This window comes from Adelges cooleyi, unplaced genomic scaffold, assembly GCF_023614345.1.
Source record: "Adelges cooleyi isolate 19-005CV unplaced genomic scaffold, UGA_ACOO_1.1 ACOO_flye_CR_arks_rails_tigmint_CR_PRNA_23, whole genome shotgun sequence".
Classification (NCBI taxonomy): domain Eukaryota; kingdom Metazoa; phylum Arthropoda; class Insecta; order Hemiptera; family Adelgidae; genus Adelges; species Adelges cooleyi.
Genome location: NW_026095893.1, coordinates 12,243,439 through 12,270,683, shown reverse-complemented (window position 1 = coordinate 12,270,683; position 27,245 = coordinate 12,243,439). Strand labels below are relative to the sequence as shown.

The window sequence follows — 27,245 nt, the reverse complement described above, 5'->3', positions numbered from 1 at the left end:
ATATTTATTGTACCTGGACTGAGCACGGACGTTCCAAAAGTATTTAATCAGTTTCCGGCCATTGTTATAATAATAATATGTCGAATAGTTTTCGATGATAAATAATTTGATAGTTTGTAAGCTTAACACTAACCGTTAATGTAGGTAATTCGATTTCCAACTTCACAGAACCACTATAAATAATATACATGCTTTGTAATTTGTTAGCATGCCCCTTGTACACTCCCAGCAATCCCGGTGTTCAATCAATTTACTTGTTTTACTCGTTTTTATGATGGTTTTAGAGCAAAAATACCTGTTAAGAAATCAAATGATGATGTCATTTTGGAGGGAATGACGTATCTGTTTTTCAATAATATTTTAGGTATTCAACTAGTTATTTGATGTTGAAAACTGCATTTTTCCTTTTTAAAACAGTAGGTAATAACTTTTTTTCTCAGGCATATTTAAAAAAAATAGTATATTGCAGGGGATTCAAATTATACAAACAATAATTGTCAAACTTTTTTTCTTTAGCGTTCAACAATGTTTACTTTTTCCAGTTGAATATAAACTTTTTATAATGTTTCATATATTATTTTACGTCATTGTTTTTGAATAGAATTTTTGTATTATTTATATTTGAGGAAAAACTAACGGCGAATTAGCATTGAGACTAATAAAACTAGATATTTTTTAATGCGCGAACCATATTTTTAACAAATTTATAACACAATATTTATATAAGTTAGCCTTTGCTGTGCAGCTTGAAATATAACGGTCTACTGTACGAGTATACTTATCGATGTAAAAAACAAAGTCAACGGCTCTATTGTGTTACATTAAAGCTCAGGGTTAGGGTTTACGTTTAGTCTTTATTTTGTTGACATTTATTCTGTATGACATAAACTAGCCAAACCAAAAGACACTTGAAATGGTTGTCGCAGACCGAATCTCTGTTAATTGCAATGACGAGCGGGTAAAACCTGGCCCGTCTGAGGGCGGTTGACTTAGCGAAGGACATCGACATGGGAAACCGGATGATGGTGATCGGTTCACAAATTGCGGTGTCGGCGAAGCGCGTGTTCTCCTATTAGTAAGTGCAACGATGACAGCCATCAAGTACAGTGAAAATGTATAACATTATTATGCAATAAAAACGCGTTGCGGCAGGTCATTCGACTTGCCCGGTGACAACTGATATCGTGAAAAAAAAGAACTCTATATTTTCATTCGATAAAAACCGATAACATATTTTACATTTATAACATTACTCGTTGAAATCGACATTGACGGCTCGACTAAAACCGAACGAGCGTAATGACATTGCATCGTATCATATTAACTTTGATTAGTTCGCACTCTGTACAAATGAATCTATTGGAAAAAAGTAATAAGTACAAAGTCTAAGAATATTGTGCAGCGACAAAAGCATGAGAAGATTTCAGATTAGGATAGGGTTAGTAGGAGTTACGGTGCAGGTAAATTCCAACACTAAAACGGAAAACAGCAGTTTACCTATAATATCAAATATACGTCAAAATAAACATAAATCATATATTATTTATTGACCGACTATTAAAAGAACATTAAAATACTAATTTTAAGCGTAAAAATATTTCTACGCAAATGAGTTTTCTCTGTCAAGCAAAAATACCTTTTATGAAATCGAAAGAGGATGACATTTTGGAGGAAGTGCCTTACAAATAATTTTTAAATACTCCCTAGAAAATAAGTTATTATTGTTTTATAAAAATAAGAAATGTAATTTTTCAACATTCAGTATTTAGGTAAATACTCAACATGTGAAAGACGGGCTTGACATTCCTTCTAAAATGACATCATTATTAATAATAATGAAATAAAATGTTGATTTCATATAGGTTTTCTTTCTCTGAATCCATCATTGAACGAGTAAAACGCATTCTGTGTATTAATTTTTGGAATAAGTTTTGTTTTGAAATCGCTGTCAAAAATGCTGTGATAATCAGACAAAAAAAATGACTACCAAAATTAAAAAAAAAGAGTCCTAATTCCTAACGAATAATTAAACATTACAGTTTAAGCTCTTAATTAAGATTTTGCAAAAATATGCCTATAGTGAACTCATAAAAAAATAGGTGGTGAACGTCCTCTTACCTCGAGTACTTTCTAAAAAAAATGATTAATTTTTTCATAGTAAAATACCGTTGAATAAAATTTAAGTTAAAAATAAGTACTTTAAGAACAATGAATAATTCTTATGCACATATATTACATTATTATAAAATTAAAATAACATAATATACATTTTATTTGTTATTATTTTTATAACTTGTACTCTAAACATATCGTTGTGGAAAACATGTGTAAAACCATTAATTTAATAATATTACTTAAAAACATAACACCATCAAGATTTTTATTTGTCTAAACTCTAAAGTTCTAATAGGAACCCTGAAAATGTTTATAATGTAATTGTTTTCAAATAATGAACATGTGAAAAACACTGAAATTGAACCGGGCTACAAAATTACAACTGATATTACTTATTAATGGATATTTGTTTGTGAGAATAAAATATAAAATATCGATTATTTTAAATAATACATTTGTTTAATGAACCACTAATTATTTGAAGTGGTTAGAATTAACATATTCTTTTATTACGCCCGGAACACTTAATTATATTAACTCATTGTTTTAGATGTACGATAATTTAACGCATTATTCCGAACCATGAATGCTTTAGCCCTTGAACATTATATTGGTCGTAAGCTGGTGGGTTAAAAAGTAAATAACGCATATAATGCGTTTTAATATCGTGCTGATTAGCTATAATACAGAGCACAGACCACATAGTCATAAAATTAAAATATAAAATAAAATTTATAAATATAAAATTAAAATCAGGTCAGGATCGTTGACATTTTAACATTATCACTGTCGTAATTACTGGTTGGCGACTACTGGGTTGAAATGTTGAGAAAAATGGTCATTATCGTTTATGAATCTCTGTGTATTCTCACGTTATGCTTTGGTGACAATAGCTGCAGTTGTAGCTAAGCAATCATGCACGACAAGATTTACGCTTCCACGAGTTTCTTTTCAGACGTTTCACGGGAAAGGGGAAACATGACACATGATCCCATAATTTAATAAAGATTAAAAAGAAAGATGAATATTGTTTAAGGTAATCCGTTATTATTTCCAAAGTAATAATTCATATTTATATCATATTAATTCACAAGTATCCTGGCAGATGTGGTCGTGGCACGATAACGAGATTTACCAAGTTTTTATTAAAAAAACGTCGTTGGCTGAATATTATTTTAATTACTGGTAGTTTTCGGACTACCTATTTGATACTTAGTTTATACGATTTAGGTAACGTTACGGAATAGACCAACCTATAGTCTTACCTGTAGTGCACATAAGATATTAATATTGTTACGATGATAGTAGTAATTGTTTTGTTGTATATATCGTTTATTGTTATTAGTATGGTTATTTTTTTCTAAACATTATTCGGTGTTGAATTGTATAATAAGTATAAACCGTGTTTTTATTAAAGTGAAATGACCCACTTAGGTGTTAATTTTTTTTTTATGTTGTCTTACAATTAATTACAGGTATAATATTATCCTTCTCATTAGCAGTTGGAATTTATTATGTTCTGCCAAATGTTTATTTTTCTATAACTCGCATTTACCGATTATTTTCATGTAATTACATTACGCGCATATCACATGCTTCTGATATTATTTATCATTATATAAATATATATTCTATTGATGTGTTATTACTTGTTTTTTTTTTTATCAAAAAATGTGTTGCCTAAAAGAAATATATTATATTGAGGGCCCTATGCGCGCTCAATGGATTTTATGCGTGACTAAATGTCAGTTTGTTCATAACACAGAAGGGTGTGCCGTCGTTAGACTGTACACGGATGATTAATATTCATTTTAATACCCGCATCCCCTAATCCATCTCCGAAGGATTGGGGGACGCTGCACTTTAGGAATGCGTCTTTCGTCTGTTATGTGTATGGACATACGTTTTATAATAAAGAATAGAGTACACAATTTTTACAGGTCAGCAGTGTAGACATGTAGCGTTTCAATTTATGCGTTTTTATTAATAAGGATGTGAGGTGGATGTGTACGTTTTTCACCATATGGCCGTGAAACAAAAAAAAAGCTATTAAATTTAATAGGCAATTATAATATAACAGTTCAAGGCAAGTATTCGCAAATTCTTTGCGATTTGTTTATTAAACATTTTCTTTCTACTAAATATTTTAGGAAATAATAAGAATCTTTTTTATTATTACAATTTTATAGTATGGCATTAATGGATACAGTTAAGTAATAGCTATGTTATTATAATTGAATTAAATAATTTTGTAGTGCTCGTGATGAAATCTCAAGTACACTACTTGTATTATACCTTTTAAGTATATGTTTTATACTATGTTTTTACAATCTACGTTCTTTTAAATAATAATAAAAAAAATGAATTTAAACATTAATTTACGTAAAAAAAAATTGTTGATTTAACGAAGTTAAGACACTTGCTTATATCAATCATATAATATATTTAAGAATTATACTCAACTCTAATCCATTTCACATCACGCGATATATTCTCAGCTTTGTATTTCAGCTAAAATTAGTAGTTATTTAAGGATAATAATAGTTTGGTAACCCGTTATATTATGTTGATGTCCTAACTCACAAGTCATTTACACCCTGACCTCGGCCGGACAGAATTGGATGTGTGATTGATGAATGGATTCTAATCGCATTATTAACAATATCAATTTATTATAAAAAGGTAAAGGATATCAAACGTGATTTATTATTTTTTTTTCACACGTATGTACTATATTAAAAATAATATAATGTAACAGACACTATATTATTGAGTTACTCGACTGCAGTGCTACAAACAATGTAAAAAGGATATTATACAATATAGCGATAAGTAAATACTCTTAATTATTAATAATTAAGTATGACATCACAAAAAATATATTCTCAAGTTCGATAACTAAATACAGTGTCTTTTATTTGCTCATAACAACATTTTTTTTATAATAAGAACATACGATATAAGTGAAGTATTATAAATGTCACGTAAAAAAGAACGATAAGTCAATTTATTTATAGTTGGCCAAAAATCATAGTTGACTATATTGAAGATTTATATTATGATGGAAAATAATGTACATGATGACTGATGTAATTGAACTATATATTTATTTACTTGTCTATTGATTAAGGATTTTGTTCGTGTATACAATTATAATTGTAAAAATGAATATTATGTGTTCTAAGGACTTCTAGAGACTAGTTATACAAAATAAATTAATATGAATTATTATTATAATAATAGAAATAATTTGTATGTGTTCTGAATTGTTAAGCGATTATACATATGACATTGCTTAATATAATAATAGTAATAACCTTCGTTTACATTTTACTTTGTATAGTGTGGTCGTAAAATATATTCTTAAAACGGTCAAATGTAGTTGGAATATTATAGTATATGAAATTATATTATAGCCGTAATATAAGAAAATGTATAGTCCCACATTTCGGTCCTAAAAAATCCTAAAATCATAACAAAAAAAACGTTGAATAGGTATTCGAAAAGGATATTTCAAATGTTAAATAGCGCTAAAACGTTCACAATCAATCGATAACTTTTTACTATTTTAATAAGTTATTCAAAAATAAATTTTTTATAATGTACTTTGACGTGAGTATGTTAATGTTCCATCAATTTCGCCATTCATACTTTTTGATAAGTTTGTAATTAGTGTAAATCAGTTGTGATAAGTTTTGCATGATTGCAAAACAAAATATTTTATTTTAGGCGTTGTTAAGTATATCAACCACTATCTTACAAGTTCAACACTATTTTTTTCTCCTCGTATATTGAACAAAAAGACACCTCAATATCTTTAAGAAAATTATAATTTTGAATTAGCACAGGTCCAGTTTTTAATAAATACATACGAAGTTGATCTGCTAAATTTTCTTGCTATATCCGGATCGTCATTATGTATATTTAAAATCTTATTTTTTAGACTGTTTTCGTTATTTTTCTTACATATAAAGCTTTACTGTCAAGAAACATTGAAAATTACGTTTTTGTTCACCATCAAATTAATTTAGAATTTCTGTCATTTTATCATCTTCACAACTTTCAAGATGTTTATTGCTAAGATTTGTTTGTTTATTTTTCAGAATTCTCCTTTCATTTAAAATCATGCAGATTGTATTTCGTTAATTCTAAATATTCCTCTCTAAGTTTTAGTTTTCTTTTTAGTCTTCGCACTACTACTGAAATATTGTAACGGTGTAAATGTGTTTACTATTTATTTATTGTAAAATTTGTTTACGTTTTTTGATAAAAATACACAACATATTTATGAACACATTTTGCGTTTATAAATCCTAGCTTAATTAGTATTAGGTATTCGACTAATCAAGTACGTACCACATGGAATTGTGATTATCTATGGAAATAGTATTAGACACTAAAGATTTATCAAAAGAAAATAGTACAAATCTATTATTATAATATGAAATTAAATGACCCCCTAATCCAAAATAGTTGAGATATTCAAAGAAGGTGAAAATAATTACGCGGAAATTAAATGATTAATATTATTGACAATCAATAAGAAAACTGTTATATTCACTTAGGACAATAAATAATTTCATAACTTCTCTTTTTTGCTGATTATCTATTTTTACATTTCCCGCTTCATACTTCCTAAATCTACCGCCTCAACTTATGCTCTCGAAATTATAGTAGATATTAAGTAATAAAAATCATATTAAATAAATATAACTAGATTTCAAATATTATACCTACCAACTTAGGTATAAATCTAATAAACCAAAATAAGTACATGTTTTTTTTATTAAATAGCATGACGCTTGAAATACGTTCTAGATAAAGAAAAATTAAATAAAACTGAAAATAATATTCTAAAGGGTATTTAGTTTAATAATCCAATTAATATTACTTCTTAGAAATAACTGTACAAAATATTTTTTAAATAATACTTTTGTCAATATTATAAATTACTGTCGTAATTCCAAAAAAAGCAAAATACCCATGTTTAAACAAAATAAAACCATTGTTAAATAACATGGCTAAAAAAAATTTTAAAGTTATATTATCGGATTTCAGGTGTTTAAATGTTTAATAAAAATATAATATGTACTTTCTGTGAGGTTTTAGGTAATAATAAGTTAAGAGGATTGAAAGCGGGCTCTTTTAAGGGGTTAATTGAAGACAGTATTTAAGAAAAAAAGAGTTTTTAATAAATTTCGACCATGTCAATTTGTTTAAGGATAGTTTGTATAAGCTTCATGGTATAATGTAAAAAGTATACAATTTGTTCCAAAAATAATGTAATTTTGTTTTTACAAGAAACCAATTTAGATCTATAAGCCTGACAACATTACGCCTTCTTAAACTTAGACAAACTTATTAATATAATTTTTCAGAATTGAAATCGGACCATCTTAATTAGAAGTAATTTTTATTTTTTGCCAGGATTTTAGGTCTAAAACGTCTAAAAACCCGATCGCTTTTAATCTCCTTAAATAATATTACATTATTTAACTATTTTTTAAATTGTAATAATAAATATTAATATTAAAATGTTTAAATCATTTGATCTTATATAAAAAGTGTAAGTATTGATTGTTTAAAATTTAGTGGTAATATTAGTAAAAATAGTACATTATGTTAATAGATAGCGCTAGGTGTTTGGTACTCTTATAAAAACAACTTCTCACATTGTATTCATGTAAATCTAATTTAATGTAACCCGACGTCTTTTTCTGCCGATGATTTTAATTCAATAAAAAAACAACCTCAAAGGCTCTAAGCGAAGTACTCTAGTAAAAATTAACAATAATAAAATCTTTTTCAGCTCATATCGAATCTAAAAATCGAGCAATCGATATTTTAATTTCTCTACAGATATATTAAGTACTTTTATAGTTTATATGTTATAAGTACTGTGCTATTATTTGTTTGTAATTTGTCAACATAATATTACATCAATTATTTTGATTATGGTACAAATTCGTTGTTTTAATTTCGGCAGGTGGTGTGACTTATTAGCGCAGTGTTGCATTTTTTTTATTCGTAGAATTCCATAGGTGTGAATTGTGAATATGATTCATATTGTTATTGTTTTAATATGTCAACAGAAAGTTTTTAATATTCAAACTCATTACGAGTACTAGTAAGAAACTGATAATAAATTGTAGAACTATAACTATTGTGTTAAGTCATAATAGTAATAATAGACCGTATCATAGATACGTATCAGGCTAGATGTATAATGTAATAAATTAAATCTTTTTAAAGCCAAAAAATCAAAACATACTCATCTAGTAGGGAGCTAAAAATGTTTTTTTTGAGTGGGGGTTGGCCCTAGCTCAAGGGATAGTATATATTTTACAATAACTGACATTTTGTGTGCCACCTAGTTGTTTTATTATATTATATATATCCATTGGATATTTGTTTGAGAAGACGTACCAAGTTTTATAGCGTCCTCGCAGTTCGTGTATTCTTAAAAAGAATAAACTATTGCATAAATCGTTACGAAAGACACTAATTAAAAATGCCGCTACTAATAAAAAATGAAATACAAAGTTAGGAGCCCTTACACCTGCGTATTTTTAGTCGAAAACGACTCATTATAATTTTATCCGTACTCTGAAACGCGTAATCTGACAACAATTTTTCAATATTTGCTTTGATCAAGTATATTAATAATATTTTCGTTTTTAGTATTATTGTAAAAATCATTAAAAAAACTTGCAATTTTCCCATATTGTAATATTATTATATTATTACTGTTAATTATTAATAATAAATAAAATGCATTTTAAAATTGAGCCTTAGTCGAAATCTTGTAACTAATGTTATGAAGAATCTAGATCATTTTTAAAAACTTAAATCGCAGTATTTTTAGGAACATACTTTTCGACGTAGACACAAAGTTTTTGTATGAAAACAAGGCCTGTATGCGTTATAAAAGTTGGAAAAAAATAGATATCAAAATAGATACCGCATTGTTGTGATAATTCATATGTTTACAAATTTTAGCTTAATTGTATTTTAGTAAAAAAATACCTATTTAATGCGCCTTAATAAATGTTAGTACAATACAACGGGATCATTCATGTATTTTTGGTTGCCTATCCATTAAAAAAAAAGTTTGTCTTCAAACAAAATCACACTAGATTATTGAAAAGTATTATTCACTACCGGTTTCCGACGCTAAGCGTAAATGCCAATTAAATAATCAAAAATTTCATAAACTACACTTTTAATATTAAAATGAAGTAATAATTCGCTCAACTATTAATATTTACAAAGCTAAATGTTTATACGGACATTAGACATAGAAAGAAAAAACAGGAGAGAGATTTTATGCCATGCATATAATAGCGATTACCACTTCAAGAGAAACATGATGCACATACGATTTTTTAAACCATTTTCTTTCAAAATGATAAACAATAATATAAATATTAACTAACAGATTAAATGATTTTTGGAAAAACAACCATACTTAACTATAATATAATTGATCAATTATGACTACAATCAACTAAATTGAACTATCCTTTTTACACACACAATACACATAAAATCAATTTAAGTAAATACATTAATAAATCATAAGCCATACTATAATAATATCATATATAATTATAATATACCTATTATATAAAGTGCAGTACGCAAATTCTATAAGTTCTAAATTAAAGGGTGTATTATTTTTGTGGTTAATGTTTTATTTAAAAAATATTTCATTACTATATAAAATATTCATTATATATAACCTCAAGTCTTGCTTAAGTTTTTTCTAGATTAAAGGGTTTCTCTAATTAAATAAGATTTATGAAGATGAGTTAGATAGCAAAAGAAAAATTAGGATGGCCGAATTTTTAATAATAAAAAAATACAAATAATAATTTTATCGTAAACCACTCAATATCTCATAGAATTTAATAAAAACTTTTTTTTCATAATATTTTTATACATTGTGATCTCAATTTTTCACAATATTTTTTTGTTTTTACCCCCTTTTCAACCTAGTTTTTTTGATAGCAACTTTTGAACTTAAATGGTAACGCATACATTTCATTAACTTGTAAATTAAGAATAATGTACTAAACATTTTGACTAGTCGATAACCAATTTTGAAATTATTAGAGTTTTAAGTTTAGGACAGAAAGAAAAGTTGTAGTGTAGTATTATTTTTATCTGCGCGTACTTCCCAACAGCACTTGCCCTCCCATCCTAAATTTTAAACTCTAATAACTTTGAAACTAGTTGTTCAAAACTGGTTATTGACCAGTCAAAATGTTTAGTACATTATTCTTAATTTAAAAATTGTAATAAAATGTATGCGTTACCATTTAAGTTTCAAAAGTTACTACCAAAAAAACTTAATTGGAAAGGGTGTAAAAACAAAAAAATTGTGAAAAATTGAGATCACATTGTATTAAAACATAAAAAAAAAATTAAATGTTGTATTAAATCCTATTGAGTGGTTTACGATAAAATGATCATCCTGTAATTGATACTTAAATACTTTCATTTGTAAATTTGTTATAAATACATATTGTAATTAATAATTTAAATTTAGAAATATTTCTTCTCATTTAGAAAATATGCGCAGTGTTTGGTGGTAGAGAAGTTTAAATGGAATAAAAGCAACTGGTGACGCATAAAAAAAAATCTTTAAAATTAAAATATCTCCTAAATTTTTAATGACGGGAAGAAGAGTAGATTTAAAGCTCATTGGTTAGAACTTACTAAAAAGGATGATTAGAGATATTAAAAACAATTATATAATGTTCCATCTACTGTTTTTGGTCTAGACGTAACCTCTAAAATTACATAACTTAGTCTTTCGGTGCAGCGAGTTGTAATGAATTAATATTTTGTGTCCTTTGTTCTTTATATTTAATATTTAGAGTACTGAAAAAATCAGTGATTTTTTAGGAAATATTTTAAAAAGGAAAATCCATAACTAGCTTTTAAACACAAATCTAAGCATCACTCGACTTAAAATTCTATAGCGATTTTATATATTAAAAGCAAGAATGTTAATCCCACTTGGCTAGCGTTTTTATTTGTGTTGTGCTAATTCATTGTTATTGCGCTATTATTATTATTTAAATATTTCCATTCGGCAGTATTGTCTTTCAGGCGAATAGTGAAGTATTAATAGGGCATTGTTTATTCTTAATATCGGCGTACAGAAATTATGATATATTATGCTTAGAAGCAATTAAACCAGCGATAAATGGTTTACCATCGGATGTTTATTTTAATAATTGTATAATGGCATAATATATATATATATATATATATAAAAAAAATGTAAGTAGTATTAAAAATGCATTTGGTATACGGCGGTGCGTCGTGTGTATCTTAGTGCGGAACATGGTTTGCCCGATTCACCCAAACGAATACGCTGTCGGACGGAGGTGGCTGTGCAAAAGCTTTAAATTAGCGACTGAGTAAACCATGGCAGTAAATCATAGTAATATCGTTGTAGCACGGTGGTGGTAGGTGTGCGCGGGCTTTGCTGGTTAGATAAATGGCAAGTTAATTCATAGCCAACTTGCCGCTGGGGAAGGCGCGTGACATAAACAATCATTTTTGATAGCGTGGCCGCCAAGGAGTTCGCCTATAAATAAAGCCTGGGTGTTTTAAGCCCGCCGCCCAAAACCAAGTTTCGTAGGTAAGTCACCTTTATTTATGTCTTATTGCGGATTATCGAAGCCCCGAGGTGTGCCCACCTTCGCCGCCGCCGCCGTTGTAGTCGCGGTCTGGCGGCGCTAGTTATTTTTTTCCACCCTCCGACTACTCGTCTCTTATGCCACACTTGGGCCGAGAAGCGAAGTTAATTACTATACTTTGGTCGACGGAAATTAAAGCCATCACGTACTCCATGCGCGGTACAGTTAGTGGGTGTACTCTGTACGGTGTATCTATACATAGATACTCGGTATTTTCCATTTTTTTTCTCTGGAAAATAATCAACGATAAATTTTGATCATCGTAAGCGCGTTTGATTGCCTCATACACATACACTGAGCTATAAGACTGCTAAGGAATTGACCGAGTTCCAGCGCTTTCGCGTATACTCGTACTTGTTTATTGTAACCTATAGGTCATATAAAATTGTTAGGTTCATAGAGAATTCAGCATTCTGCACAAAATCCTTATTTCCACCACCATTGTGGTCAATGACCAAGCAAAGTTACATTTGCGACTTTTGCGGATAAGATAGGCGTACCTCTATCCATTTTAAATGATATACATAAGGGAGTTTCCCGATCGCGTCCGCAGTTACTTATCAACACAACATTTAATAGCCCGAATGCGGCCACAGTTATCAAACGACAAAGGTAATAATAATACAATTATTAGAATGACTGTGGCAACGACATGTGAATGTGGAAAATCACATTTCATGTAGACCATGCAGACAATAAGAAAACCGAAATTGACAACTTGTAAAAAAATTAATTTTATTGGTGAAAACATCAAACAGTTTAAAGCTGGTCAAATAATCAGATTGGATTTTGTAAAAATAATGACATATAAATAATCAGCCACAACATAAGCATCAGGGAAGTAATTAAAATAAAAAACGCGCAAAATTGAAAATAAGTTAAGAACACTCACCCAAAAATTGTGTGTAAGCAAAAAAAACTCTTTTGGGGTGTACGGCAGTTCACCTCCTCGTCGTACACCCTGGGTAACCTGGTAAATGAACTGGGACGCATTCGGGTTACGTCAGAAAAATTACCTTTTATTTTTTGGACGCACTCGGATGATACCTTTTGGCGGACACCCTCGGAACGTTAAATAAGGGTCATTTCTGGACGCACTTGGGATATCCCCCTACATAACTGTAACATCTAACACTCCGTTCAGTGTTCCTCGGGAGCAAAGAATACCTTAATCAAAACAACAGGGTGATTAATTTATTGTAGTGTATAACCAAAATCAAAAACACCACAAAATCAAGTTCTAGATTTGATAGGGCGTGTTCAAAATACACAGATATGGCCGGACAACTTGCATGTTTTGACGGAGTACTGATAATTTAGAAAACACATTGACCGTTTCATTTTGACATTTGTTTTACATCAAACGTAAAAATCTGAGGTCCAGATATTCCTGAGTAGTTGAATCTGGATAATTCGATTTTTTAAGGATGGTCATTGTTCTCATTATACTAATCAATATACGCTAGTTTTTGTGCCAAGGCAATAAAGTGTACTTTCTGCCACGAATGTCAAAAGGCTATTGTGGGTGTTTCAGTAGACAAAATAAAATGGCTAGTTTTCGCTAGTAACAGACCTCATGGTATAACACACTCGTATTTTATTTCACAAATCGTTTAAATAAGTATGCATTTATTATTTAGTTGTAGTAAATTTTGGTTATAATCATAATAAAAAAAAAATTATCAGAGAATTTAAATGACACACAAATTATTTACACCTACATTAAGACATTTACTTAATGGTGACTGTGACCACCTGATGGTAAACGTCAAACGTGTAAAGTATCGATCATTAAATAATTTGATAACTTAATAAAGTCGTTCTTAATTTTTACATATTCTATAAAAACCATAGTTGCTGGTAATAAACAGTTAATGGCACAAGATTAATTAGTTATCTGGATTAGCTGACGATTCGCTTTACTATTAGCTATTGAGAGTTTTGCGGTCCAGACCGTGGGATAAATGGCTGTTTAACGCCAATATTCGTTTGTGTTTAAAGCTTCACGCTTACGAACTCGTTTCGTACGTTGATAGCGTACCTGTATAAATTACATTACGACTGGGTTGTACCACCTATTATTATTATTATTATTAGTTGTAAACTTGTATAATATATTGAGCTAGTGTTATTGTGTAGGTGAGTATAATTAAGTATCGTTGTTGTTATAATTACTGTGGTATCGCGGAATGTAAAAGCGACCGAAACGGTATATGCTCGGCACAGGGGGTTATCTGTTGTGCGGCAATAATAGGATTGATACCGGCGGCACGGCGAGGACCACCACCGGGGCCGAAGGGTAATATTTTATATTTCTTCGGTGTGTGTGAGTCGGAGGGGAAAAATAGCGGAACGAGTGCGGCGGAGAAGTGTGTGTTTTGATCGAGGCACGAGGGTGGGAAACTAGGAGAGGGGAGGGTGTTGCGCTGCGGGAGAAAAAACGAACAGCTATACGACGCGCGCGAGGAACGAAGAAGAAGACTGTGCGAGTACCCGAGATAAGCCCGTTACCATATAATAACGATTTCTTAGCGTTATATCATAATAATTCGCCGTGGAAGATTCCGAGACTCGTATAATGCCTTCGGGCCCGTAAATCTTAACTTTGGGTAGGACGGGGCGGCGGCGTCTCGAGCGCGGGCCAGGAGGAGTAGGAGGAGACGGTCTGGCGGTGGTAGTCCAAAGCGTCTGCGGTGGAGACGACGGCGATGGCGGGTGGTAAGGCGGTGTGTGGTAGTACCCGAGGATTAAAGATTAGTAATCTTAATGTTGGCTGCCGGTTGAATTATAGCTTTCTCGCGCTTTATATTATTATTATTATTATTATTTGCGAGCTTTCTGCTACCGCGCGCCGTCCGGAGAAGGAACCGTCGGAGGAGTTTACATTATAATATATATAAATAAAATATATATTATATTTTTGCTGCTTCCGTAAAGAGTATTATATTTGCCTCACTAAAATTAATTTTATCACTTTCCTGTAGCTGTTTATTATAAATACTATATTATATTATTGTAATAACATAATAGTGTGCACTGTCCCTTGTTTGAAATTCGTATTGTATTTTATTTCTCTTCTATAATATAGTTCAATAGTAGACGGTTTATCATTATTTTTATGACTGGCAAAATATATTACATAAAAACTATTGTCTCTTGTATATGATATTGCTATAGATATAAAATTCAAATAAAGTTGACTTGCTTAATACAACTTTTTTTCTTGCTAATATAAAAAATAATATTACATAGCCAGCACAGTAAAAAATTACCAAAGTGGGGTACAGTATCCACTGCACAGCAATTTCTGTGCTGGATTCTTACTATCTCCAGATTCGCATTGAAGCGTTTGATTGTGATACCACCTTAAAGTCTCTAAGACTTTAAAACTCTAAGACTAAATTAACCATCTTTATATTAATACAATTATTGTCTATGATACTTTTTATTTTTCATCAGTTCAACAATTCATTAAGAACTACCACTTACATCACTAAGTTAATCTATTGATTTATAGAGTCTAACGGCTAACCTAATTATGTTCTCAGCCAGCATAAAATTGAACCACTACCGTCCAGCCACGACCGAACCATTATATTATATATATAACATCAGTGTTAAGCCCGATGTTAGATTAAGGTCTGTATTCAGCCCCGCTAATGATATTATTTTTTATTAGATTAGTACCACTATTAAATTTATATTTTCAGCTCACTACAATTTTTGATAGCCAATACGTCAAATCATAATGCTGGAATTCGGGCACATTGATTATAAATATTACGTTTTTAACGTACGGCTGGCCAAACTTTTGGGCCTATGCCAAATGCTACATCCGAACAATGTTAAGTACTACGGTTACAATATTTATCAATTATCGATCATATTCGGTATGCTACTCATGGCCCGACTGGTCGTTAATCAGATACAGATAACTATTTTTGATGCTATTGAAGTTTCAAATTTAGGGCAGGAGGAAAGGTGGAGTGTAGTATTATTTTTATCTGCGCGCATTTCCCAACCGCACTTCTCCTCCCATCCTAACTTTTAAACTCTAATAACTTTGAAACTAGTTGTTCAAAACTGGTTATTGACCAGTCAAAATGTTTAGTACATTATACTTAATTTAAAAATTGTAATAAAATGTATGCGTTACCATTTAAGTTTCAAAAGTTACTACCAAAAAAACTTAATTGGAAAGGGTGTAAAAACAAAAAAATTGTGAAAAATTGAGATCACATTGTACAAAAACAATATGAAAAAAAAAGTTAAATTTTTTATTAAACCCTATGAGATATTTTATAGTATTATTCTCGGCAGCAAAGGGTTATATTAGATTATCAAATCTCATTACAGTAACTTGTTCAAATTGTATTTAACATTTTTTTTAAATATTTCTTTGAAAGATTTCACAAGAATATTATATTTTAGGAAATTTTAAAATCTTATATTATATAATATGCATTTTAAAAATATATATGTGACAACAGCAACAAATTGCTAAAGACAGACAACTAACTCTTATCGTATACACCATAATACTAGAACTATATTTTTATGCACATTATTGCTATTATAATGTTTTCATCAACATTTGTACTTCTACCATAACAGATTCTTATCGAAGCGTTTATTTGACAGTGATTTTATCACTTCCTGTCGCAACAATTCGTATAGTTCTGCAGTTCTCTCACTCTATATTCTCCGATCCTAATTAGTTATGACTTTTTTATTAAATAAATTAAAGTTTATTACAAATATTATTCTATCAAACATAACTAGAAGTTTTTGGTTTTTCTTAACGTAAATTTAAATTATAATGGCTAATTAAAAATGATAAAATGGAATTTAAAGCTCTAAAATTTGAATAACATAATATTAAACGAATTACTGTCATAATTTTGTTTGCGAACAAGGTTTCATTTATTTTGTGGTTCTATGTCTGTTGGATTTCTAATCATGCTGGACAGATAGTGTTCCATACCGAATCATACAGGAATCCAAAGGCTTCTTGAGGTATTACGGCGCTACGGAGGGGTACTTCACCCTTTGGGCGGTCCTTCCCACTAAACTTAACACGGTTAGATACACCGTAGTTAGAACTCCTATTCATGCTCGTATAATCTAAATTCATAACGATGGCCATAGAAAAAAGTCTGGAAACTCAAACTAGAATTGTATGATGCTCTTATTGTCGGGACCCATCACAGTATAGGATATGTGCTCATAATATTATAAAGGGTTTCTTTTATTTTATTTAGTTTAGTTTATGGACTCGGTTGTTATATTTACAGTATTTTTTAATACTATTTTCTAATATTAAAATCACTGATACAAAAAAAAAAAAAAAATAGCTAATTATTAAAAACTATTAAATTGCTTTAGAATATGATAAAACATAGAAATTTAATGTTTCAGCAGTCGGGTACCTTCATAATGCGTCAAGAGATTTTTGTACTCAACGAATCGGCGCCCGGTGTTCCACATGTGGCTCGACAGTGACGGCATCAACAAAATTTAGGGTATTTATGCTACTTAACAAGAGGAAAAATTCCCAAGAGTATAAGTGATGACAATGAGTAGCCGAATCGCTGTCAAGAGCGTAGGTAACGATTGTTGTTTAATTTGGTATCACTCGTAATGGCAAGCCGCACGACGTGTACTGGAAGAGTGCGCGTGTAACGAGGGGTGCAAGGGTAGGAGGGACGGTGGACTACGGTTTTTTAGCGGGCGGGGTGGGGGGGGGGGGTTACTTTGCCGGGTTGAGCATAACACGCGAACGCGCCTGGCGATACACAAAAGGTGAAATCCGCGCGTCGGCATTAACAACGGCGCCGCGGAGATAAACAATAAAGCCGAGCCGTGAACTTTGCGTTTAAGTCGATTTTAAACGGGAACTTTTAAACCTCCGCCGCCACCGCTTACACTCGACGAAGTTGTCTCCTCAAGTATTTCATCACGGTTTATTTACCTCTCCCCCGGCCAAAACCGTATACCGCCGGATTGCCGTGTGCCCCCCCCCGTACTCTGCCCCCCCCCCCTTTGCGTGCTTCACGACATACGGGGGCTCTCCCGTGTTTTCGAATCAGACGACGACAGGCTGCGGATAGTTCTCACGACCCGATTATAATAACAACAAAATTGTGGTTTTACACACCGAACGCGACCGTCGAACCTTTTCGCGTCTCTTATAAGGCTATTACCTTCTGGGGCCTCGCCGTCTCCGTCTTACTGAAATTCGTTCGTTCAACAATGTTTCATCGTGAAAATTAATCCGCCCATAACGCTTAACACGCCGTGTACACCGTATCCTTTTGACGACGAAACGAGAGAAAAAAAACAAGCCACCTCGAGATAAATAACGAGTACTCCACGCGCCATACCGCAGACACGTGTACGATTACATTATAATATATTATTCAATATACATAAAGCCGCTCCAATTTAATCGGTTGTTGATTGTTATTTCATTATACATAAATATTTATGTCGAACCTCAAAAGGTTTGGTTCACTGACTCGCTATAGTAATGTTATTCTGAATAGGTTCGCGATACTTAAATAATTAAAAGATATAATTAGCTATTTTCATTGTATGAAATATCAAAATACATAATATAGAATGTAAACCAAAGATAATATTTACATGTATGATTTTCGGATATATCCGCGTCAATGGTTATTAACCCACGTTTCGGACTCTTTGCAGAGTCCATCTTCAGGGTAACGTCACGACTGTACCGTAGCCGTGACTGTACTCAAAGATAGTATTGTACAGCTAAAGAAAATTCTTAGTTAGAAAAATCGTGATAGTTAAAAATTTAGTCGTAAATTATTACATACATCTATGTCAGGTCTGGTCATTTACAGATTATAGTATCTATACAACTTTTCGAATGTTAACTGTACTTTTTTTTTTGTCTGACTTTTGTCTTCCTCATATGCTCATATTTCAAATTGAACGGTCTACAATGGTTTAAAAAAAAAAATTCTCTGTCATAAACAGCATTACAAATAACCCATAACGAAATGTTTCTTATAATTTAAGTGAGTTGTAGAAATATCCACAATAATTATTGTCTTTAAAATATTTTTCAATACATATAGTTCTTGGTTTAGTTGTTAAAGGTGAACATCGTACCTTAAATCTGAAATTAATTTTAAGAGGCCCTTTAAAGTATAATATTGTAGCCTAAACTCTTAAACTGAGTAGGACACCTATATTTTTACTTGATCAAATGAGTATTTTTTATTTTTTTTTTAATTTTACATCAGAAATATACAATCTGTACAATGAGCACAATAAGCATATATGATAAAAGTAGAATTAAATTACATGAATACATTTTGATGGAAGAAACCACTCATTAGTGACACTTCCAAAATATATATATATTTTTTTTTAACATGAGTATTTACTTTGTTTTTTTATTGATTTTTTCCATTCATGTCCAAGTTAACAGTAAATATGACAATATCATAGTATGCTGAACTATAATGTTTCTTTTGATATTTTAGAAAATGTCTTACGATGTATTTTTTTCCGACTAGAATTCTTCAAGCTTTACTACAAACATATACATCATGACATTGACTTGTTCTTCAATATTATTAATTATTATGTTATACTTTATGTATAGTCAATCATTAATTATATGCTTAAGTGATACTCTATAAAAATTGATACCCCGTCATAGCATACTTATATTTAAAGTTAAATTTAAGGAATAAAAGCTAACTTTATTTAACCGTCGTGCTGCGAAAATCATTAAAGTATCATGACTCCAATGTTATGTACCTTCGAGTGTTTTAACTAAATTATAATTGCTATATAATAACTGTAGGAAAGGTACAAAGCTAACATACTTCATGCGGATTGTGTGCGGGGGTATCAAGTTTCCGTGTAGAATAAAAGGTATCAAAATCAGTGCGGTTGGAGCATCGTCGAGGCAGGAAATGGTATGACAGCTTTAGGATATTAACACCACTATAGCAAGAAAAAGAAAAGTACGATTTGACCGATTACCGACATACGCTTACCCTTAAAATGTATAAACGCTTTGACAGAGATTTCCGAGATCCGTTAAACTGATTAAAGCCGTTTCTCTGTATTCGACAAGGCGTCAAACATGATCTACAGGATCAAAAAAATAAGGGCCAAACAGTTTTTTAAATTAAATTTGATATACTTAAAAGTTTAAATCATAATAATAAATAAAATAATGTAATACTATTACATAAGAATATAAAAACGTGTGGGTTTTAATTTTTTATTTACAGGATATTCAAAATTGTATAGTACAGTAATTTTTTCTATAAAATAATTGTTTATTAAAAAATATTAAAATAATTTTTATTGTTTATATGTTATTAATATTTTTTGATAAATAGCTGTTAAAAGTCAAAAAGGCACTTACATATTTGATTTAACAACTAACAGCATAATATTGCTCCAAAAATAAGGACTAGTGTGTAAACAGTTTTGCATTAATACTTATCTGAGTTTTTGGAATTTAAAGTAAAAGCGGGTGTGTAGTGCGGATAAAAATAACATATAGTTAATAATAATATTAAGTTTACCTATCTTTTGTGTCTATTCATTTAATTTATAAACGCTAATAAAAAAAACTGAGTTGTTGACAAGTCATTATTTCATTAAATTATTCTACATTAATTTACTAAATCAAACACATAGATTATTATTCGACTTTTAACATCAAAATGAAAACCTACAACTTTTGGCGGTCTATTTTTTTATTCATTTCCAGCAAATTTATCAAGACTTAGAACCTATATGGAGCCTTACCCGAACTATCTCCATAAAAACTCCAAAAACTGAAACCGTAAATTTGATGATTTTAGATTAAATTTTTAAACTGTAGAGCTGTAATAAATTATTTTTTTGTGAGAAAATTTAAACCGTTCAAATCTGATAAAATCATTAAAAACACGATTTCTTATCAATATTTGGGAATAAAGTAATAGTAAGGACAATATACCAACATCTGTAGTAAATAAACTATTTCGATCAAAATAAAGCCCATCGCTTGTCGGCTTAGAGATGTTTTGTTTCCATATAAATAGTATTCTGTACTTAACATTTAACTTTTACGTCATGCTACTTTTGTTTAATGATAATCGGTCCAGTTATTTTTGCTCTTGTACGGAACGTACCTAGACTTTTAAGCACATACCCTTCTTAGTGTGCGCAGTCAAGTAAAAAGGAGGAATGCCCGTATGCGGGGATATGAATAATCGCATTTTATACGCTGCCGTAACACAATATCAGTTTTTAATGTACTTTCATGATTTGTCAGTTAATTAATTGACTAAAATAGTTTCTTATTATTGTACAAAATATTGTGTAATAGTATGAATACTATGTTGATACGAATTATGATAAATAATCATTTAAGTGCCTATTTGCATATAAAAATATGTTGGGATTATTTTAGATTGTATGGGTGGTTCTTTTTATTATTTTAATTAATTGATTATAAAAGTTACTATCAATGATTGTTATGAAGCATTGTAATACTGACTATTTTCTTTTGACGAAAATAAGACTTTAGACGTCTTATCCAAATGGATTTCTATGAAAATTATTAGAGGCAGAATATTACATTTTCCCTTTATATCTAATAAAACCAAACGTAAAGTTATCAAATCAGCAACCCTCTTAATTGTTACCGTGTACTCTGTAATTGAAGTACGATATATAGACTGTTTTACATAACCAGTCATAAATGACTCATAACCGAACCAATAAATTAAAACTATTACAAAATGTTTATTAACAGTATACAGTATGTAGTCTTAACTTAATGCTTCAATAGTTTCCTACCTGGAAGGGTCTGGAACTGCACATGATATATTTGAAATAAACGTTCGGATGTACCCATGCGTTATTTAAAGTTTATTCAAGATTTCAAGCCAAAATCAGAGTACTTATATATTAGTTATATCATACACTCATATAAGAGGAACATTATTATATATTATAGTCATTACACCTTTATTATCGATCTTCAAAATGCAGTTTTTTAATAGAGGTTAGTTTAGTGAAATCTAATCAACTTATAGATTTTTCTAATAAATCGAGCCAATTTCCTTATAGTTAAATAAAAAATCGGGCTTTAGCCCCCATGGAGAAAATATTAAGCTTCAGTTAAAACAAAATTGAAATCCATCCAATAGATATGCCAGAAAATGATTTCTACGGTACGACATTTTTTATCAAACTTTCCTCGTAGCTCGGAGGAAAATAACTTTAAAAGTTTTATAACTAGAAAATCTTAATATTTTTTCTCTGCAAAATTAATCGTCATATTTACAATGGCTACTAGATATTTTTTTTTCAAAAATTGCCTATTCTTCATTCTATTATAAATAGCCTTTTGCGCTCCCATTAAATTAAATAAAAAATTCTTTCATAAATCATTGTTATAACCTCTTTAATATTATCAAGTGATAACAAACTCTATTGTTATTGATAATAATAATAATCGCCCGTGGATCTGGGCTCTGGACATTCTTAGACATATTAAAATTGCCTTCTCTCGGTTACGCACCGGTCACAATCTGCTACCCTCCCATTGCTATCGTCTCTCACTCAATTCTTCCCCTCTTTGTCCTTAGCACCTGACGGAAATTGATTGTGACGTTTCACATATCCTTTACAACTGTCCGTCTCTCGTTCTCAGTCGTAACTTACTGTTTTTTCTTCTCTTCTCCATTAGTTAAATTTCTTATGATATCCAACTTCTTCTTAATTCTCTTTTCCCTATTGTTATTTCTTCTATAATTTCCTTTATTTTAAACGCTGGTTTACTCATTGAAATATATATAAAATTTAAAAATCTTGTTATTTTTTTATATGTATACTGTGCATAATGTTTAATAACAAAAACAATAATAAAAAAAATAATAATCTGAAAGAAAAAAAAGCGATTTTTGTAGTTGTACCAAACAAATTATTTTCGTTTTGTCAACATATTATGTAGAATTTTACAATTTTTAGTTTTATTGTGTTGTTACAATAATTGGCTTTTAATTTAACGTTGATCAAAAAACATTTAGGCTAGATAGATAGAAAAGAGAGGTAGTTTTTTATTACTTTAGGTAGTCACTTGCCCACCTAAAGAATCAAAGACAATAAAGAAGCAACTGTGCGGTATGGCTGTTATTACACTGCTACCTTAAATAATGCATTTTATAGTTTTTTTTAATAAAAAATATATAGCACTGTGTGTGTAAACCAAGTACAGATTAACTTTAAATAATTTTAGCCCAGCCCAGGCGTTTATATAGTATATACAAATAAGTTTGGATTGGGTTAGGATAAGTTTCATTTTAAATATTTGATTACAACCTGATTCTTATTCACTTATTATAACCTGTACCTACAGTGTAATCTTGCTTGATTTTTAAAAGTATTCGGGATTTAAAAAATTAATTGTTTTCAAAATTCAATTTAGTTTATTTTAAATGTATATTACATAAATGTGCATTATAGGAATGCTAAAACAAACTTAATTCTACAGTTTGTTAAAATTCCGTTAGGAGAGAATACTTTAGTAGAAATATCTGCTTATTTTAAGATATAGGTTATAACAGAGTTATGGCCAGGGTCAATTTATTTTTACAAGTAGAAATACTTTTCGTGTCAAAAAGTTGTTTTAAAAACGTCTCTTTTTAATGACGTGTATTTTTAGTTTTTGCAAAAACAATTATTGATCCTCATAGTTTGCATCGATTTGATGTATGTATAGTTCGTTTTTAAAAGTTATATGAGCTAGTTGTATCAATTAAAAAAAAAAAGAAACGCTAAAATGATTGAATCCCGCTGCTAACTAATTACAATACTAAATACATACATTTGTATTTAATGTATGGAAATATGTACAGTATTGGCATAAAAGTAATTTTAAATTTTAAGTGATATGGGCATATTGAAATATATACAAAAAAATATATAAGATTATATGCCAATAAAATCTCTTGTCCATTCGATTTCAATTTTTTTTTTTTTTTTAATATAAACTGATGGGAACGAAATCCTTTAATCGTTTACTTTAAACCACATTTTGAAACTCTGAAGAGTTTTCGACGGAAAAATAATGACTTTTTTTACCATACAAAAAAAAACCGTTGCCTTGACATTATATCTGTATGTACAATTTATATACATTCGAAACGCTGCTGTTTAAATCGTGGATTATGTTTTTAAATTACATCTGGCATAACCATTTACTACTATACCGACTACCCCTTACACTAAGCTAATTTTTATTTCTTAAACCTTTCGGAATTAAAAATACACAGTGGCAAATAAGAAAAAAAAAACAAGTAAAAATGATTTAATTAAATCGGCTCACAATTTTCGTAAGTCCTATCAGCTGTACGTTACGTCGTTTCGACCCTCTTCTTTGTTCGGCGAGCCCTATATAAGGCATTGCCCGCCAACAGACACGTGTTGTTATGATAAGATGGTATAACAGGGGTAATAATAATATTTAATTGAACCAATTCTCATTAAAATACCGTTGATGTATTTGGAAAAAACACATACAATTTAAAATAAATTATTAATAATACGATGATTATTTTATTATCTACACTAATTAGAAAAAAAAAATAAAAACAACGTTTAGTCGCTTAACCAACAAAACCCTAAACAACTATTTAAAAACATTTTATCATATTTTACGCGTAATATTATAATATATATATATATATATATATATATATATAAATTAATAATAAATACATTTATCTAAAAAAATAATAATAATAATAATAAGGATAATAAATAAAGTATAAAACAATAATGATCGTTCGTTTTAAACATAAATCTTTGGTTTCGATGATGTCAATGACTTTGCCTATACTTTCAATATTTTAGGCGGTTTTTTCTTGTACATTAAAAAAAAAAATTACGGCGTGTTTAGTATTAAACATAATGTAATAAAATAATCAATGAAGTGAAAGCAAACACCATGTTGATTCAGTTTTAAAATAATTAAACAACAAAAAAAAAATAAACAATAACAAATTAAAAAAAAAAAATAAAACCAACAAAAAATATGAGTGAGAGATCATAATAGTCCGATCTACCGTTCACCGTATGCAGTATTATACAAGATTCAGGACGTCTCAGGAAAAAACCAAGATAGGATAACATACTTTTATGAACATTTTTTTCACTTAAAAATACACTAGATTATTATATATAATATATATTATATTGCAAACTTACTACAACGTACGCGAAACTCTTAAGCGCACAAGCAACAATTAACTTGTATTATCATCATTAAATTATTTAAAGTAAGATGCTCAGCTAGTCTTGCGATAGCCGTTTCGCACGTAACACACGCCGTTGAATGCTGTGAACGTATGCGCCTTTGTCGGGCCCAAAAGCGAATATTGCGCGCCGCTATGAGTTCGGTGGGAACGGGACACGCGTTTGACAATCGTATATATATATATAGAGGTAGAGAGGAAATAAAAACCGTTCCTGACTAGGTGCAGTGATCTAGTTAACAAAAACAAAAAAGAAAAACGTATTTTAGCCGTGTTGTATTTTATATGTATTTGGGGCCGAGGCGAAGGGTATGACAGGTGAAACTATAAATATCTATTTTGTACGCGTTATTCGCATAGAACGCGTACGCTTCTTCCCCTCGCGGGTCTCACTTTATTGTTGAAAAACTTAAAACCTAATCGTGGTTTAGATACGTGGGCATAGTGAACTGATCCTTTGGAGACATGGCGTCGTACAGGGACATTTTCAGCCTTTTGCACTTAGCCCGTCGGTTTTTAAACCAGAATTGAACGTTTTTGGACTCGAGCCGCGGGAATTTCTGCCGGTAGGGCATGCGGTTCAGTTCATCCGTGTACTTGGCGATCAGGCTGTGCGATGGATGTGTGTTGTGTTCGAACCACTGTTCTAGTCGTGGCACCTCGCTCACAGGATCGATGAACGTTCGGTTTCGCTTTCGGCGCTCCTCGGCTAACGCCGACAGATTCAGACCCGCCACATTAGGCGCACACCTAACCTGTGGGAAAAGAAACAGCATAAACATAAGAATTTTTCACATAATTGTAGGTTTTGGCGTTTTGTTTACTATACATTTTAAGGCTCACCAAAAAGTGTTAGTAACGGATACGTCTAGTCTGTTATCGCGACCAATCGATTTTTTACAAACTATTACAGACTTTTACAGTCATATGACCATTTTGTTATGTAATTTTAATCAATAGGGAGTTTTGTACAAAGTTTTAATGTTGTATGTTATCGGTTAGCGGATATATAATTGCTTCAATAGTCTTAATAACGCGTCGTTCATTTATTACTAGGATTTCTATTAGGACAGAAAATATGGACGTCGTCGCAGGCGAAACCATTTACCAATTTAGTTATTCGTTAACCATTTTTTTTTAAATATAATTTTATTTATTTTACTATAATAATATAATTATACTTTACTATAATTTGGCTAATTCGTTTTTCAAATATATTCAAACTGCCTTTGTTTGTTATTTCTCTGTTATTTATGCAACTATCGAACTACTTAACTAATAATAAGTATTGCATGTATTTTAACGTTCGACTCAACATTTTGGTTTTAACGTTTTTGATTATTTTATGTTAATTTTACCATAACGGTATGGACTAATTGTATAATATTAAAAAATGTGAACAACGTTATGTGTGTTCATTGATTAATTATCGTACCTGCTGTTGTTGCGATTGTGGTGGTGGCGTGTCGGGCTGTGGTCGGCGACCCATGTTAAAACCTGGTAGACACTGGCTCATGTACATAAAACTGTGGCTGAACATCGAGTTGGGCACAATGGGGAACCCCGGACGGACCAGCGGCTGGTGTAAATCCGAAGCGGCACTATGGAACACATTTGGCGCAACCGGGTGTCCACCAGACGATTGGTCCGGGCTAGATGTTATCTGCTTGCAACTTCCTCCATCAGATCCTTCGTCCTCCATGTCCTCGTCAAAATCGTCGTCGTCATCGTAGTTGTTATTGTTCAGGCCGGTGGACTTTTCTTTATCGGGGGGTTCTTCTTTGATCACCATTACCTTTAAGAATAACCAAATTACACAGTTAACCTCAAAGGCAGTTCTAAACCTGTACAGATGAGCTAGGGAAAGCAAACGCCTAATTTTAATAATACTCTATTTAGAAAGTACTTCTTTGTTTTTGCTCCTATTTAAATAGTGTACCGAGTAAAAAACGTATCAGAAATTAAATTGGCCTACATGGAAAAAAATGATCGTTTCTTCAAACACATAAAAAACAATACGTCATAATAATTATTATACAAAAAAGAATATATTAACTGACTCAGTTTTCAAATTATGATTTATTGAATTACTTAATCAGTTAATTAGCTACAG

The 27,245-nt window shown here is 30.6% G+C and overlaps 2 protein-coding genes across 3 annotated transcripts in view; both read right to left on the bottom strand.

Annotated features, from left to right (window-relative positions):
- Positions 1-27,245, bottom strand: part of LOC126835664 (phosphatidate phosphatase LPIN3) — a 207,466-nt gene that overhangs the window by 75,367 nt on the left and 104,854 nt on the right. The gene's annotated exons all lie outside the window — the stretch shown is intronic.
- The window catches only part of LOC126835665 (uncharacterized), a 53,275-nt gene continuing 50,983 nt past the window's right edge, over positions 24,954-27,245 (bottom strand). For both annotated transcript variants that reach the window (XM_050568399.1, XM_050568400.1), the window contains 2 exons: positions 26,568-26,927; positions 24,954-25,887 (listed from right to left, as the gene is read on the bottom strand). In XM_050568399.1, the coding sequence (XP_050424356.1) occupies positions 25,549-25,887; positions 26,568-26,927 (699 nt within the window). In that variant the 3' untranslated portion in view covers positions 24,954-25,548. The remainder of the gene's footprint in view (positions 25,888-26,567; positions 26,928-27,245) is intronic.